General features: G+C 58.9%; 1 protein-coding gene across 2 annotated transcripts in view; it reads left to right on the forward strand.

Annotated features, from left to right (window-relative positions):
- ANO6 (anoctamin 6) overlaps window positions 1-17,740 on the forward strand; it is a 141,303-nt gene that overhangs the window by 102,361 nt on the left and 21,202 nt on the right. For both annotated transcript variants that reach the window (XM_062195106.1, XM_062195107.1), the window contains 3 exons: window positions 1,928-1,988; window positions 13,995-14,137; window positions 15,393-15,470. In XM_062195106.1, coding sequence (XP_062051090.1) covers window positions 1,928-1,988; window positions 13,995-14,137; window positions 15,393-15,470 — 282 coding nt within the window. The remainder of the gene's footprint in view (window positions 1-1,927; window positions 1,989-13,994; window positions 14,138-15,392; window positions 15,471-17,740) is intronic.

Consider the following 17,740-nt stretch of genomic DNA (forward strand, 5'->3'; position numbering starts at 1 on the left):
TGTTGAGAAGACAGAGGGGACAGACAGCCTGGGCTCATGCTTTCCAGCCAGGTCTTTGTGCGGGCCCCGATGATTGGGAAGTGGCTGTGAAAAAAACGAATGGTTTTACCAGTATGGGGGTGTTTCCAGTATAAATGAGTGTAAAGGCAACATCACAAATTAATGAAATAAACTTCCTCTTGTTATTACAAAAAAAAAAAAATAAATAAATAAAAAAAATAAATGAGTGTAAAGGCAACATCACAAATTACCCGAAGCAAAGTAGAAGCGGCGTCGAACTGTCCTTAGCATTTGGAATGTTTGCTTTGTTGTTTCTGGATTCTTTTCCACCCACTTCCCTGTTTATCTATCTATCTCTCTCTCTCTATCTATGAATGAATTAAGAAGTGTTACAGACAAAGGGAGAGACAGAGAGAGGTCTTCCATCCACTGGTTCACTTCCCAAATGGCCGCAGTGGCCGGAGCTGGTCTAATCCATAGCTTCTTCCAGGAGCTTCTTCCAGGCCTCCCACGCGGGTGCAGGGGCCGAAGCACTCGAGCCATCTTCCACTGCTCTCCCAGGCCACAGCAAAGAGCTGGGATGGGAGAGGAGCAGCCAGGACTAGAAGTGGTGCCCTTGTAGGATGCCAGTGCCACAAGCAGAAGCTTAGACCACACACCACAGTGCCAGCCTCTCCCCATCTTTTATGTCCATATGAACAGTGATAAAGCCGAAATCACATATGCTTGCCACATTTTCCATTATCAGTGAAGTGGAAGTGTTTTAGGAAATGTAGAAATGCTCACTAACAAAGCCTTAGTGACTCATGGGGAGATTTTCGGAGAGTGTCACCACGAGGGCAGTGCACACAGCGTCCTGCTGCTGAGGGCCACCTTGAGGGCAGTGTGCACAGCGTCCTGGCTCCTCTGTCCATGGTCATTGAGGGCCACCCTGAGGGCAGTGCACACAGCGTCCTGGCTGCTCTGTCCACGGTCACTGAGGGCCACCCTGAGGGCAGTGCACACAGTGTCCTGGCTCCTCTGTCCATGGTCATTGAGGGCCACCCTGAGGGCAGTGCACACAGCGTCCTGGCTCCTCTGTGCACGGTCACTCCTGACCTTTGCGCTCAGTGTTGTGAGCACAGATGCACCTGCGTGCCCTGACTTCAGGGGACACCCGTGTGTTACCCTGGAAAAGCCATCGTGGTTTGAGGACAGGTCTCCTGGGGGTGACCCTCTCGGAGAGAAGCTGCTGACCAGAAAAGCGGGGACTCAGGGTGCGGCCCCTGACCGGAGTGGGATGGTGTGGAGACGTGAGGTATCGGCTTGGACGGTGCTCAAGGACACTGAGAGCCGTTCCGCAGATGGACAGCACAGGTGCAGAAGAGACTGCTGCTCCAGTGCATCGCGGCTCTCTGTGGAGTGGACCTCAGCGGCTGCACTGTGGTGTTAGCTCCATGTGGAAAGGTCCCTGGATCCATGATTCATCAGTACAGGCTGGGGCCGGCATTGTGACACACTGGGGCATCCCGTATGAGCACCTGTTCACGTCTCCGCAGCTCCCCCTCTGAACCAGCTCCCTGCTGATGTGCCCGGGAAAAGCAGAGCAAGATGGCCCAAGCCTTGGGTCTCTGCACCCACATGGGAGACTCAGGTGGAGGTCCAGGCTCCTGGCTTCTGCCTGGCATAGCCCTAGTCACAGCCCAGCCAGTGCATGGAAGATCTGTTTCTCCATCTCCCTCTCTGTAACTCTGCTTTCAAATAAATAAATTAAAAAAACAAACAGTAAAGGTTTTTTGCTGTCACAAGGGGGAGAGAGGTAGTGGATGGGGCGGTGGCAGAGCTGAGTGACAAGAACCACAGCGTGCAGCGCACACAAAGCCGTGCTCATGGGCTGAGGTCTGGGGGATGGGGTGTGTGGCTTACTGTGTCGTTGTTTGTCTTCCAGAAATTGTGCATCTTTGACAGTTTTGGGACCCTGATCTTTGCAGTGTTCATGGGCGTGTGGGGTAAGTTACTTTCACTTTTCTCATGCACTCAGTTTAACAGTATCAGGTGGTTTTGTGAATGCTGTCAAAGTAAGTAGCCACTTCTGTGACCTTGGATTGCCCTGGCTTTAACTGCCCTGGCCACTGCGTCCGTCAGCCTCCGCGGTGTGAGAGTCTGCTTCAGAGTGCAGCCGCCGTGAGCAGAAACCTCATTCCTCGGCCCTGCTGTGTGCCTGGGCTCCCGGGGTCCCTGGAGGTTCTCCAGGTGTGAACTGGCTCAGGGACCTCTGTGAGAGGCGGCTCCTGGGGCTGGTGCCTCCTGGTGGAGCCTGGTGGTGGGCACCGAGCCTGGTCTCGGGGGCTCAACTGCAGAGGCTCCCGCGCTCCACATGGCCCCTCAGCTCCCAGGAGGCTGCCCAGGGACCCCCACGCGGCCTCACTTGCAGGAGAAGCGAGAGGACACACCCCGGTGCGCAGACATTCAGAGCTTCGTTGCATGCTGAGCCGTGTGCTGATCTCCCAGCAGTCAGAGCAAGTCCTGCGGCCTGGGCAGGGGCAGCACCGTCCAGGAGGGGATCCATGGACGCCGTGGGGTGCAGGAGCAGGGATGGCAGGGAGCCCCTTCTCAGACACCTGTGTGCAAGTGCGGAGTTCTGTCTGACTGACAACGGGGCAGACGGCGTCCTGTGCAGGAGTTTTAGCTCCGTGTTCACACGGCTGACTTTGCGTGGCGTCATCCGTGTGCTGAGCTCAGATCTAACATTAGACAGAGCCCTGCTTTTGAAGGGGGATGCGTCCTCAGCGGCCTGTGAGTCGGGTCGTAGGCAGGGGCAGGGATGGCACCGCGTTCCCCTGCGCACACGCTCGGCACAGACCTGAGCCCTGCTGGCAACCCCAGTGCTGTGCCCCTGGTGGCCCCGAGCAGGTGCGGGACACAAAGTCCGGTTACAGCGCACGCTTTCTCACGGGGACTGCCCAGTGGCCCAGTGCAGATGCCGTGGGTGATGCTGTCACCGCACGGTGAACATGATTTGGCTGGGGACCAGACCCTGGTGATCTTTGAACACGGAAGGGTCAAGGTCCCGTGGAGGAGTTAACCCTGCTGTTCTGCCTCAGGGCCCAGTGTACACTTTATCTCGTCAGCACTGAGCTGCGGCTCTGACGGGCGGTGCTCCTGCCCGGCACCTGCGTGCGGTGTGGATTCGTCCTCTGTGAGACGCTGATGCGTGTGCTGCACTCCCTGTGCGAGGGGGTGCTGATGGCCCTGGTTAGAGAAGGCATTTTAAGCAAAGCGATACGTTTGTGTATACACGTACATGTCTCTGCATGTGTGTTACATGTACCTGTGTGGATGTGTGTGTCCATAAATATATGTATGTGTGCATACATGTGTGTATTGTATGAGCATGTGTGTATGTGTGTGTATTGTGCGGGTGTGCATGTTGTACATATGCATGTGTGTACATGTATATGCATGTGTATGTTGTGTTGCACATATGTATGTTGTGAGTGTATGTATATGTGTATTTGTGTGTGTATTGTGTTATGTGTATGTTGTGTATGTTTACGTATATGTGTGTTATATGTGTATTGGTGTATATGTGTGGTGTGTACATGTGTGTGCATGCATGTTGTGTATGTGTGTGCATGTGTTTGTTGCATGTGCATATGTTGTGTATGTGTTTGTGTACATGCATATATTTGTATGCATATGTGGGTGTGTTGTGCGTGCATGTATGTGCATGTTGTATATGTGTTTTTTTTGTGTGTGCATGTATGTGTATTGTGTTGTGTGTTATGTGTGTTGCATATGTGCATGTATGCACACATGTGCTGTGTGTTTGTGTGTATGTACATGTGTGTTGTGTGCATGTATTATGTGTGTTATGTGTTGTGTCTTGTGTGTACATGTATGTGTGCATGTGTTGTGTGCATGCGTGTGTGTTCACTATGACACAAGAAGGACAAGCCTCCTGCTTCCCTGACTGTGCACTCTGCCAAGTATCGGGAACTAACTTTGGAATGCTGTTCCCAGGATGAGCTGTGGCGTGAGTGCTTTGTCTCACTTTCCTGGTCCCTTGACCACTGCTGTGTAACCTTGTCACGCAGAGCTTAACAGGTAGGAGGTACAGGAAGTGGCTCCTGTAGCACCCTTTCCTGCCCAGAAAGACACGCTCCCTAGAAATTAGAAAAGTTGGGTTAAGAAACCTCTTGGGGTGCATTTCGTATACACTCTCTCCTTCCTGGACAGCGGCCAGCCTTCACTGCCCCTGGTTGGAGGGGAGGCTCTGACCACACCCCCGCCCCTCCCACCTGTTCCCTGCGGCTTCCATCTTGGCTGCACAAAAGCAGGTTTGTTTTTCATTTGAGGGGAGGGATTCACAGGCTGGGCTCGTGGCTTCCAGGGAGGCTCCTGATTCCTGGCTCACGGGGACGCCCCTGGAGGCAGAAGCCCAAGGGGCTGCCTGTGGGGTCAGCAGTCGGCCCTGGCCATTGCCAGTCCAGACGTGGCTGCTCCCGCGGGGTCCACACCGTGCGCTGCCTCTGCTTTCTGCCCTCTGACTCGCGGGTATGCATGCTGGGCAGTTTTAAGATCACATCCGGAACTCTGGCTGCAAGAGTCTGGGCAGTGCAGGTTCTAACCTGGGCCTTCACGATGGCCGAGGAAGCTGATCTGCTGGCTCTCCTCTGTGAGCCTCAAGACCTCTTGGTACCGCAGACCTCCAGTGGGAGACTCGGAGTGACCAGAACACACCGTCCACCCGTGGGTGCCCCTTGGCCGCAGCGGCTGCAGAACGCGACAGCCCTGAGCCCTCGCTGTGTATGGGCACGGCCCTCCCTTGCTCGCTGCCCTTGGTTGTCATAGTGTCAGGATGGAGAAGCTGCTGGTGGGTCCCAGGTCCCAGGCGCCATCTCTCTCCTCGCATTGTGTGTTGTTGTCAGTGTTAACTGTGCCACCCGGGGAGCCTTGGCGCAGGTGGCCTGCCACAGAACCGAGTGCATGTGCATCCCTCCCACCCCCAGAGTTCTGCAGGGTGAGAGGGCGGTGGACATAGGACAGGGACCCCCGCCTGTGGTCATACGCAGTCGGCCCGGTCCTGGCTGTCACTGCGAACGTGCAGCTGTGTGAGTCAGCAGCCATGTGGCCCAGGAGAGTCCCAGAACCCCGGTTGGCTGTCCCAGTGAGCAGTGGTTACCCAGACCTGCTCGGGTCTTGTGCCTCCCCGTGATGTGGCTGCACCTGCAAGGTCAGGATTAGCCAGGCAGCCTCCTGCATGTGTTGCCGTCCTCTCTGTCCCCAGGCAAGAGGCTCTGAAAGCCCAGCGCTGTGAGCTGCCCACTATTCACAACCCTCGAGTTCAAGTTCAGTGAGGGGCGAGGGGCAAGGGGCGAAGGGCGAGTGTCGGCCCGTGGTCTTCCCCGACCGCGCTGACAGCTTTCTGCGGGAACAGTGAGCTGTGTTTTTGGAGTCAGCTCTGCGGCTCCCGTGGGCAGGTACACGCTGTGGGAGGACAGGAGGGCAGCGGCCCAGCTCTGCAGAGAGCCGTGGGCGCAGACTCAGTCCTGTGAGGGCTCCGCCATCCTCAGCCTTTGAGGAGGCCACAGTGAGCTGCTGCGACGCTGCACAGACGCTTGTTTTCGTTGATAAACTGCGCTCTTGTTGGGCTCTGAGAAGCAGCACCGGGCTAGGAAGTGCCAGCTCCGTCCGGGTTTCCCCCTGACGCGCTTCCTTGGTCAGGGATAGGGAGGAAAGCACGTCTCCCAGCCTCACGTTGCCAGGTGCCCAGAGAGGTCCTGGTCCGTTTCCTTTGCCTGCAGGCGCCACAGCAGCAGGACGCCAGCCCTCCCAATGGCAGTTCAGTCAGGTAGGCCTAGGCGGGCACTTCACAATGGTCGTGAAAGAATGGGATGGGATCCGGGAGAAGTTTATTTTCGTGCAAAACATTTTGAAATCCATGCATAATGTTTTCATAGTAGTCATTTCCTGTGAACTTTTCAAAAACATTCATGTGTTTGAAAGGCAGAGGATGGAAAGAGAGGAAGAGATAGAGAACGAGATCTTCCAGCCATTGCTCACTCCCCCAGTGGCCACAGTGGCCAGAGCAGGGACAGGCTGCAGCCAGGGGCCTGGAACTCCACCCAGGTCTCCCACGTGGGCGGCAGGGGCCCATACACTTGGGTCATCATGTGCTGCCTCCCCAGGCACATTGACAGGGAGCTGGAGCAACTGGGACTGAGACCTGGGGCTCCAGTATGGGATGCCAGCACTGCACGTAGCGCTACGTGCTGCGCCACCCTGCTACTCTCCGCGCACTTTGTGAAGACCCCTCAAATGCAGGGGTTTCAATATTTTTGCATCAAAATCAAGTCAGCCTTTTCATTCTGTTTTCCGTGGACTTGCAGTAGTGTCTCAGCGTCAGGAGAGCGTTTGAAGTCTGTGGTCGGTGGGTGTGCCTGGTGACCCCCATGGTCTGTGTGCCCGGCGTTGGGGGTGGGAACTGGGACCCCCCGTCAGTGTCGTGTTCACCTGGCATGTTCTGCGGGCCTGGCTGGGCGGAGGTCACACATGGGCACCTCTGAGTGAGCGAAGGCAGTGATGGGGTCTCTGCTCTCTGGCGTGGTTTCCCTCAGTTCGGTCATTGAGGTGCCTGCTGTGTGCTCGTATACCTGCTGTAACAACGCAAAACCGCTGTCCTCGTGGTGATGGCGTCCCCACGGGCACGACAGACAGGAGTTAGGAGGAGATGCCGCCCCCAGCATGCCTCAGGCCCTCAGGACTGTGTTTCCACCCACACTTCCCCGAGGGCGTGGGCAGGGCCACCCGTGGCTGGGGGACTGTGGTGGAGTCGGGGGTCGCTGTGCAGAGCCTGCTGGGACACCCAGCTCCCTGCCGCTGTAACCGACAGCTGTCGTGAGAGCGGCCCGCACTGGCACTGCTGCGGAGCGGGCGCCTCTGGGTGTCGGTCACCACCGCCATGCCTCGAGCCCTGCCCCAGACTCCCACCTCCCTCTGGGGCTGCGCCCACTCCTTGCCCTGCCTCTCTGCCCCAGGGGTCCCCAGCTGCTAATTAAGGCTGTGAAGAAAACACCAAGCCATGCCCAGGCCCCATTCCAGACCGGCAAAGTCAGACTCCAAGGGCGGTGCTGGTGGTGGCGTAGGCTCCGCGTCTGCCTTCCCCTCCCCGTTGGCTGACCTCGTCCACTGTCCGCTCGGGGCCCTGGCTGCCCTTACAGCGTGAGCACCCTGGCTCCGCCCATCTGCTCTGTGCTTGGATGTTCGCCGCCTGCCTGCCAGTGCTCCCACACCAGATCCTGATCCTAACCGAGCCAGGTCGCTCCTCTTCCTGCACTTGTGAGGGTGGTGAGCCGGCACCCTGGGCCTCCACCCATCCCTCTTCCCACACCAGGTACCAGCAGTCTTGTCTTCCTGTGTGGCTCCCACAGGCCCCACCTTCCAAGCCTGCACCTTCTCCTGGGAGCCCTGCCTCCATGGAGGGCACACAAAGAGCCTTTTGTCATGCACCCTGCACTCCCTCACCTGCTGCCCTGCCCTGCCCCTCACACCAGGTGCAGCTCCCTGGGGCAGTGGCCTTAGCTCTCATCTGCCCCGCCTTCATCCAACAAGCTCTGAGTTCTCTTCAGACTCCTGCCGCGTCCTAGAAGCCCTTCCGTGGCCGTCCGGGTAGGTGGATGTGGCTCTGGGTACCCAGAGGCCCCGTGCTTAGCTTCATCGCGGCCCCGTGTGTGACCTGCACCTGTCATTTCTTAGCTGAGCACCCAGGAGCTCCTCGAAACAGGGACTGTCTTGTTTGTCATCCTTCTCCGCACATTGCAGATACTGAACATGTCACTGCCGTGGGCGGAGCAGCTGGAACTCCAGAGTTTGTGCAGCAGGGCCCTGGGCAGAGGCAGCAGGAGCAGGATTTCCTTAGAAGCTGTGTTTTTGGTCATCTCTTGGCTTTTAGGTAGTGAAGCTGTGAACCTTAAAGGCCGACCCCTGAGCATGAGCGGTACTTTCACAAGGCTGAGGGAAGTGCCAGTTTTCCACGGCAGGAAGATGGCTTTATTGGGAGAGAACTGAGCTGTCCCCAGCCCATCAGGAGGAGAGCTGGGAGGGAGCAGGAGAGGAAGCAGGTGGGGGACAAGAGATGGCGAATGGACGGGGGCTGCAGGGATGCTGGGCTGGTTACGGGGTCTCTGGGCTGTGAGCAGTTGCTGGCTGCAGGGGCCCTGACCGTAAATGTGGCACGTGCCTCTGCCTGCAGAGTGTCCCCACCCCCACCACCGTGCCCCATCCTCTGACTGCAGAGTCCCCACCCCCACCAACAAGCCCCTGTCCTCTGACTAGAGTGCTACCCCACTGTGCCCTGACTACAGAGTGCTCCCCCTACTGTGCCCTGTGCTCTGACTAGAGTGCTCCCCCCACTGTGCCCTGTGCTCTGACTACAGAGTGCTCCCCCCACTGTGCCCTGACTACAGAGTGCTACCCCACTGTGCCCTGACTACAGAGTGCTCCCCCCACTGTGCCCTGTGCTCTGACTAGAGTGCTCCCCCCACTGTGCCCTGACTACAGAGTGCTCCCCCTACTGTGCCCTGTGCTCTGACTAGAGTGCTCCCCCCACTGTGCCCTGTGCTCTGACTAGAGTGCTCCCCCACTGTGCTCTGACTACAGAGTGCTCCCCCCACTGTGCCCTGTGCTCTGACTACAGAGTGCTCCCCCCACTGTGCCCTGTGCTCTGACTAGAGTGCTCCCCCCACTGTGCCCTGTGCTCTGACTACAGAGTGCTCCCCACATTGTGCTCTGACTACAGAGAGCTCCCCCACTGTGCCCTGTGCTCTGACTAGAGTGCTCCCCCCACTGTGCCCTGTGCTCTGACTACAGAGTGCTCCCCACATTGTGCTCTGACTACAGAGTGCTCCCCCACTGTGCCCTGTGCTCTGACTACAGAGTGCTCCCCCCACTGTGCCCTGTGCTCTGACTACAGAGTGCTCCCCACACTGTGCTCTGACTAGAGTGCTCCCCCCACTGTGCCCTGTGCTCTGACTAGAGTGCTCCCCCCACTGTGCCCTGCGCCCTGACTACAGAGTGCTCCCCCACTGTGCCCTGTGCTCTGACTACAGAGTGCTCCCCCACTGTGCCCTGTGCTCTGACTACAGAGTGCTCCCCCACTGTGCTCTGACTACAGAGTGCTCCCCCCACTGTGGCCTGTGCTCTGACTACAGAGTGCTCCCCCCACTGTGGCCTGTGCTCTGACTACAGAGTGCCCCCCCACTGTGCTCTGACTACAGAGTGCTCCCCCCACTGTGCCCTGTGCTCTGACTAGAGTGCTCCCCCCACTGTGCCCTCATGCTCTGACTACAGAGTGCTCCCCACATTGTGCTCTGACTACAGAGTGCTCCCCCACTGTGCCCTGTGCTCTGACTACAGAGTGCTCCCCCCACTGTGCCCTGTGCTCTGACTACAGAGTGCTCCCACAACTGTGCCCTGTGCTCTGGCTACAGAGTGCTCCCCACATTGTGCTCTGACTACAGAGTGCTCCCCCACTGTGCCCTGTGCTCTGACTACAGAGTGCTCCCCCACTGTGCTCTGACTACAGAGTGCTCCCCCCACTGTGCTCTGACTACAGAGTGCTCCCCCCACTGTGCCCTGACTACAGAGTGCTCCCCCCACTGTGCCCTGTGCTCTGACTACAGAGTGCTCCCCCACTGTGCCCTGTGCTCTGACTACAGAGTGCTCCCCACATTGTGCTCTGACTAGAGTGCTCCCCCACTGTGCTCTGACCACAGAGTGCTCCCCCACTGTGCTCTGACTACAGAGTGCTCCCCCCACTGTGCCCTGGCTACAGAGTGCTCCCCCCACTGTGCCCTGTGCTCTGGCTACAGAGTGCTCCCCCCACTGTGCCCTGTGCTCTGGCTACAGAGTGCTCCCCCACTGTGCCCTGTGCTCTGACTACAGAGTGCTCCCCCACTGTGCTCTGACTACAGAGTGCTCCCCGCACTGTGCCCTGGCTACAGAGTGCTCCCCCCACTGTGCCCTGTGCTCTGGCTACAGAGTGCTCCCCCCACTGTGCCCTGTGCTCTGGCTACAGAGTGCTCCCCCACTGTGCCCTGTGCTCTGACCACAGAGTGCTCCCCCACTGTGCTCTGACTACAGAGTGCTCCCCGCACTGTGCCCTGGCTACAGAGTGCTCCCCCCACTGTGCCCTGTGCTCTGGCTACAGAGTGCTCCCCCCACTGTGCCCTGTGCTCTGACTACAGAGTGCTCCCCCCACTGTGCCCTGTGCTCTGGCTACAGAGTGCTCCCCACATTGTGCTCTGACTACAGAGTGCTCCCCCACTGTGCCCTGTGCTCTGACTACAGAGTGCTCCCCCCACTGTGCCCTGTGCTCTGACTACAGAGTGCTCCCCCCACTGTGCTCTGACTACAGAGTGCTCCCCCACTGTGCCCTGTGCTCTGACTAGAGTGCTCCCCCCACTGTGCCCTCATGCTCTGGCTACAGAGTGCTCCCCACATTGTGCTCTGACTACAGAGTGCTCCCCCACTGTGCCCTGTGCTCTGACTACAGAGTGCTCCCCCCACTGTGCCCTGTGCTCTGACTACAGAGTGCTCCCCTCATTGTGCCCTGTGCTCTGACTAGAGTGCTCCCCCAACTCTGCCCTGTCCTCTTCGAGTGCTCCCCCCACTGCGCCCTCCTCTGACAGCCAGCTCTGGGGGTGACATATGCACATTACCAACATGTTCTTCAAATCAGTTCCTCCCTTGAAATATTGGCATCACTTTCACATTCGACTATCCCTGCACACATGGATCTGGGTGACCGAGCACCGGCTGTGTGCACGAGGTGTCACTCAGAGCTCCCAGACCCCGGATCTGGGTGACCGAGCACCGGGTGTGTGCATGTGGGTGTTCTCAATGTCTCTCCGTCCCTGCAGACCTGGATCTGGGTGACCGAGCACCGGGTGTGTGCACGAGGTGTCACTCAGAGCCCCCAGACCCCGGATCTGGGTGACCGAGCACCGGGTGTGTGCCTGTGGGTGTGCTCATTGCCCCACCGTCCCTGCAGACCTGGATCTGGGTGACCGAGCACCGGGTGTGTGCACGAGGTGTCACTCAGAGCCCCCAGACCCCGGATCTGGGTGACCGAGCACCAGGTGTGTGCCTGTGGGTGTTCTCATTGCCCCACCGTCCCTGCAGACCTGGATCTGGGTGACCGAGCACCGGGTGTGTGCACGAGGTGTCACTCAGAGCCCCCAGACCCCGGATCTGGGTGACCGAGCACCGGGTGTGTGCACGAGGTGTCACTCAGAGCCCCCAGACCCTGGATCTGGGTGACCGAGCACCAGGTGGGTGCCTGTGGGTGTTCTCATTGCCCCACCGTCCCTGCAGACCTGGATCTGGGTGACCGAGCACCGGGTGTGTGCATGAGGTGTCACTCAGAGCCCCCAGACCCCGGATCTGGGTGACCGAGCACCGGGTGTGTGCATGTGGGTGTTCTCATTGCCCCACCGTCCTGCAGACCTGGATCTGGGTGACTGAGCACCGGGTGTGTGCATGTGGGTGTTCTTAATGTCTCTCTGTCCCTGCAGACCTGGATCTGGGTGACCGAGCACCGGGTGTGTGCACGAGGTGTCACTCAGAGCCCCCAGGCCCCGGATCTGGGTGACCGAGCACCGGGTGTGTGCCTGTGGGTGTGCTCATTGCCCCACCATCCCTGCACACCTGGATCTGGGTGACCGAGCACTGGGTGTGTTCCCTGCACACCCGGATCTGGGTGACCGAGCACCAGGTGTGTGCCTGTGGGTGTTCTCATTGCCCCACCGTCCCTGCACACCCGGATCTGGGTGACCGAGCACCAGGTGTGTGCCTGTGGGTGTTCTCATTGCCCCACCGTCCCTGCACACCCGGATCTGGGTGACCGAGCACTGGGTGTATGCCTGTGGGTGTTCTCAATGTCTCTCCGTCCCTGCAGACCTGGATCTGGGTGACCGAGCACCGGGTGTGTGCACGAGGTGTCATTCAGAGCCCCCAGACCCCGGATCTGGGTGACCGAGCACCGGGTGTGTGCACGAGGTGTCACTCAGAGCCCCCAGACCCCGGATCTGGGTGACCGAGCACCGGGTGTGTGCCTGTGGGTGTGCTCATTGCCCCACCGTCCCTGCAGACCTGGATCTGGGTGACCGAGCACTGGGTGTGTGCACGAAGTGTCACTCAGAGCCCCCAGACCCCGGATCTGGGTGACCGAGCACCGGGTGTGTGCCTGTGGGTGTGCTCATTGCCCCACCGTCCCTGCAGACCTGGATCTGGGTGACCGAGCACCGGCTGTGTGCACGAGGTGTCACTCAGAGCCCCCAGACCCCGGATCTGGGTGACCGAGCACCGGGTGTGTGCCTGTGGGTGTGCTCAATGTCTCTCTGTCCCTGCAGACCTGGGTCTGAGTGACCGAGCACCGGGTGTGTGCACAAGGTATCACTCAGAGCCCCCAGACCCCGGATCTGGGTGACCAAGCACCGGCTGTGTGCATGTGGGTGTGCTCATTGCCCCACCGTCCCTGCACACCTGGATCTGGGTGACCGAGCACCGGGTGTGTGCACGAGGTGTCACTCAGAGCCCCCAGACCCCGGATCTGGGTGACCGAGCACCGGCTGTGTGCACGAGGTGTCACTCAGAGCTCCCAGACCCCGGATCTGGGTGACCGAGCACCGGGTGTGTGCCTGTGGGTGTGCTCATTGCCCCACCGTCCCTGCAGACCTGGATCTGGGTGACCGAGCACTGGGTGTGTGCACGAGGTGTCACTCAGAGCCCCCAGACCCCGGATCTGGGTGACCGAGCACCGGGTGTGTGCACGAGGTGTCACTCAGAGCCCCCAGACCCCGTATCTGGGTGACCGAGCACCGGGTGTGTGCCTGTGGGTGTGCTCATTGCCCCACCGTCCCTGCAGACCTGGATCTGGGTGACCGAGCACTGGGTGTGTGCACGAAGTGTCACTCAGAGCCCCCAGACCCCGGATCTGGGTGACCGAGCACCGGGTGTGTGCCTGTGGGTGTGCTCATTGCCCCACCGTCCCTGCAGACCTGGATCTGGGTGACCGAGCACCGGCTGTGTGCACGAGGTGTCACTCAGAGCCCCCAGACCCCGGATCTGGGTGACCGAGCACCGGGTGTGTGCCTGTGGGTGTGCTCATTGTCTCTCTGTCCCTGCAGACCTGGATCTGAGTGACCGAGCACCGGGTGTGTGCACAAGGTATCACTCAGAGCCCCCAGACCCCGGATCTGGGTGACCAAGCACCGGCTGTGTGCATGTGGGTGTGCTCATTGCCCCACCGTCCCTGCACACCTGGATCTGGGTGACCGAGCACCGGGTGTGTGCACGAGGTGTCACTCAGAGCCCCCAGACCCCGGATCTGGGTGACCGAGCACCGGCTGTGTGCACGAGGTGTCACTCAGAGCTCCCAGACCCCGGATCTGGGTGACCGAGCACCGGGTGTGTGCCTGTGGGTGTGCTCATTGCCCCACCGTCCCTGCAGACCTGGATCTGGGTGACCGAGCACCGGCTGTGTGCATGTGGGTGTTCTCAATGTCTCTCCGTCCCTGCAGACCTGGATCTGGGTGACCGAGCACCGGGTGTGTGCACAAGGTATCACTCAGAGCCCCCAGACCCCGGATCTGGGTGACCAAGCACCGGCTGTGTGCATGTGGGTGTGCTCATTGCCCCACCGTCCCTGCACACCTGGATCTGGGTGACCGAGCACCGGGTGTGTGCATGTGGGTGTTCTCAATGTCTCTCCGTCCCTGCAGACCTGGATCTGGGTGACCGAGCACCGGGTGTGTGCACGAGGTGTCACTCAGAGCCCCCAGACCCCGGATCTGGGTGACCGAGCACCGGGTGTGTGCCTGTGGGTGTTCTCATTGCCCCACCGTCCCTGCAGACCTGGATCTGGGTGACCGAGCACCGGGTGTGTGCCTGTGGGTGTGCTCATTGCCCCACCGTCCCTGCAGACCCCTGACCCTCTTCTGTCCATCTCTCAGTCACCCTGTTCCTGGAGTTCTGGAAGCGGCGGCAGGCAGAGCTGGAGTACGAATGGGACACTGTCGAGCTTCAGCAGGAGGAGCAGCCCCGGCCGGAGTACGAGGCGCAGTGCACGCACGTGGTGATAAATGAGATCACGCAGGTGAGCGCACTCCCGGCAGCCTCTTCACCAGGTGCACCTGCACCCTGGAGCCCCCACTGCATCGCCAGGGCGCTCAGCAGCCTGGGGTGTGTTCTGCTTAGTGCACGTGGGAGACAAACCTGTGCTGTTTCAGACTAACGGTCAAAGTGCATCCAGAAAGCTCAGTGACACCGACGTGCGAGGGAGGGCATGGCTTCACACTCGGCGCTGTTTCCCACCGCCCATCGTCTGCAGCCCCATCCTCCCAGACCAGCTGCCCCCTAACTTCACGCCGAGCCAGGGCCACTGCTCCATCCTCTGGTTGCGAAGAGCAGGGCTCCAACCCTGTAGTCGGGAGATAAGGAGTGAGCGTCTAGTCCACTTGCATTTGGGCGCTGTGCTGGGCATCCGTGTCCTTGGAGAGGGGGCTCGGCCGCTGCTCTGAGTGCCTGGGGAATAAGAGGCAGAACTGTATGTCCGGTGTCGGTGACCCCGCACTGACCGTCCAGTCCCCTGCGCCCTCGCTCCTTTCCCTGCATGTGGGAACTTTAGAGCCGGGTACTTACAGCCATCAGCACAGGACAGCAGGTTCTGAACGCAGGTCGCTCCTGGAAAGACAGTGCCACTAGCAGGGGCACCTGCCGACGTCCCAGGGCAGACGTGCCGGGTTCCGGCACACAGAGGGCCCGGAGCGAGCAGGCGGCCCCCTCGTTGTATACGTGGAGAAAGTGAGGTTCGTCATAGAAGCTGGCATTGTCTCCCACGGTGGACATGACAGGGGCAGGCTGGGTGTTGCTGAACGCTTGTGTGTTCAGAAAGTAAGGATGAAACTACGTCAAAATTCGATGTCCGTGAAGTTTTGAGTACTGAGAAATGACAGCCTCCCACGTGGCACAGGAACCGTGGCCGTGTGCTGCCCAGCAGCTGGGTCCCCGAGGCCTGGCGGGCAGCAGCTGTAGCTTGTAGGCCCCTGCAGGTGGCGACTGTGAACGCAGACGCCCAGGAGACTTGTGGGCTGCCCGTGTGCACGTGTGCAGGTGTCGTCGTCACTCCCGCGGCTCCGACGAGCCCAGGAGTGCGGCTCAGAGCGTGGTGCTGTGACGTGCGCGTAATCCCCGGTGCGAGTCGTGTGGGCCTGCCTGAGGTTAACCACAGAAGCTGGGGTTGTGATACGGAGCCTGTGCGCACAAGCAGGGTCTTTAAACTGTAGCGGCCCGACTCCTGCCGGGAGCAGGAGCAGAACCGCTGTGCTGACGGGAGCTGCTGTGTTTTCTAGGAAGAGGAGCGCATCCCTTTCACCGCCTGGGGCAAGTGCATCCGAATCACCCTCTGCGCCAGCGCCGTCCTGTTCTGGGTAAGAGGCTTCCCAGAGGCTCCCTGCCACAACTCTCGGCCGTCCCGCAGGGAGTTTGAACAGGCCCTCTCAAAGGTCACAGACGTTGAAGCGGGGCCGAAGCCCCTGTGACGGGAGAGAGGCGTCCCCGGGGAGCTGCACGGCCACCGCAGGCTTCCGAGTGGCCGTCTGCGCTGGTTCTCCCGTGTGGGTCACATCAGAGGGCCAGAATCACCCTGGTTCTGGGGATCCCAAATGGGAGGTACCAGCATTGTAAAGTTTTCCAACAGCAAAACAGAACGTCCAGAAATACCTTTAACCTAAAGATACAACAAGAAATCTAGAAAGTAAAAGCAGCCTTTAGCAAATGATTCTAGAGTTTAACCAGTATTTCTGTTTTTATAAAGATTTGTTTATTTATCTGTTTGAAAGTCAGAGAGGGTGAGTCAGAGAGAGAGGGTAAGAGAGAGAGGGCAAGTCAGAGAGAGAGGTCTTTGACCCCCTGGTTCACTCCCCAAATGGCTGCAATGGCTGGGACTAGGCCAGGCTGCAGCCAGAAGCCAGGAGCTTCATCCGGGTCTCCCACGTGGGTGCAGGGGCCCAAGCACTTGGGCCATCTTCCACTGCTTCCCCAGGCCATCAGGTAGGGAGCTGGATCAGAAGTGGAGCAGCAGGGACACGAACCGGTGCCCACTTGGGATGCCGGTATTGCAGGTGGCAGCCCCAAGGCGGTATTTCTAACCCGGACTTACTGAGTTGGGATTTATTAATGAAATCATATTAGTGATATAAAAACTGAGAGTTTTCTGGACTTAAGAACAGCCTGGTTACATCTGTGATGATTTACGGCTGAGACGGACCTTAACCGCCAGGGACACACAGAGATTGTCCCATAAACGGAATTCTTGTTAGCTGCTTGGGAAGACGAGGAAGTTTGGAGCCACGCTTTGAAGCACGTACTCCAGGAAATCGCAGAAACATTTCCAAATGTAAAGCGTAAAAGCCTAACACTGAGGCAGGTACAGTCCCCGGATGGACAAAGCACTCTGTAAACTTATCAGCAATGGGAGAAGTTTTCAGAGGGAAGTATGTAAAGATTGGCAAACATGCAAAGTATCTGAAGTTTAAAACGCCAAAAGTAATGTTTAATAAATAGGGCAAACAAAGAGCTAACACTTTAAATGCACCAGGGGAGCAGGTGTTGAGCCCAGCGGCCAAGACACTGCCCCCAGGCCCCCGTCAGGGAGCCTGGGTTTGACGCGCGCCCTGGCTCCTGAGCCGAGCTTCCTGCCAGTGCAGGCCCTGGGCAGCGGCAGCGATGGCTCAGGTCGCCGGGTTCCTGCTTCACCCAGGCGGGAGGCCTGGACTTCAGTTCCCAGCTTTGGCCTGGCCATGACATTGGAGAACTAGCAGAGGGCAGAGTGCGCACGCACCTGTTCTCTCTCAAGTAAATAAATAAATTCTGTAAGACATCACTAAAGAGTCCAGATCACCTGGCACTCTGCAGCTCTCAGCATCCCCAGAAGCAGAAAACATGAATATGTGGAGGAGAAACAGTATCGGCCGGGAAGTGGGAAATGCCCCTCACAGGAGCTGCAGGTTTCCCCCTCAGATTCTATTCCTGTGCTTGGAGCAGAAGCTCCGAGCTGGGGAGGGCTAGGCCAGGCAGCCTGCGGAGAGGAGAGCAGGCGGCGCTGTGGGCCAGGAGCCTGGGAAGCGCTCGGGCGCCTTAGTCGCTCGTTGAGCTCTCGGAGCCCTTCATCGGGAAGTTCCTCAGGATGCTCACGTTTATCGCAGCATTTTATACACGCGTGTACGTTCACACGGTAGACGTTCAGACACAGGGGAATCCTCAGCAGAGGTTGTGGGACGTTTATTTGGTGTAAAAAATGTAAATGCATGCATACCTCTGCGAGCCCTCCACACCCTGGAATACTGAGTGCCCATGAAAATGTGCTGACGTCGGACTTCATGGGAGGAGAAACTCGGGACGTAGAAGTCTTCCACATGTGAGCAGTGCGTGGTTCTGAAAGGGTTGGGCCTACTTGTAGATAGAAGGCAAGTGCTGTCCTGCATTTTGAAAAGATATAATTATGTGCTTGCAAGACAGAGGGAAAGAGCAGTCTTCCATCTGCTGGTTCACTCCCCAGAAGGCTGCAGCAGCCGGAGCTGGGCCAGGCTGAAGCCACGAGCAGTGTCCGGGTCTCCACATGGGTGGCAGGGCCCCAGCTCCTGGCGCCATCCTCTGCTGCCTTCCAGGTGCCTAAGCAGGGGCTGGATCAGAAGCAGAG

This window comes from Lepus europaeus, chromosome 6 (genome assembly GCF_033115175.1).
Source record: "Lepus europaeus isolate LE1 chromosome 6, mLepTim1.pri, whole genome shotgun sequence".
Classification (NCBI taxonomy): Eukaryota; Metazoa; Chordata; class Mammalia; order Lagomorpha; family Leporidae; genus Lepus; species Lepus europaeus.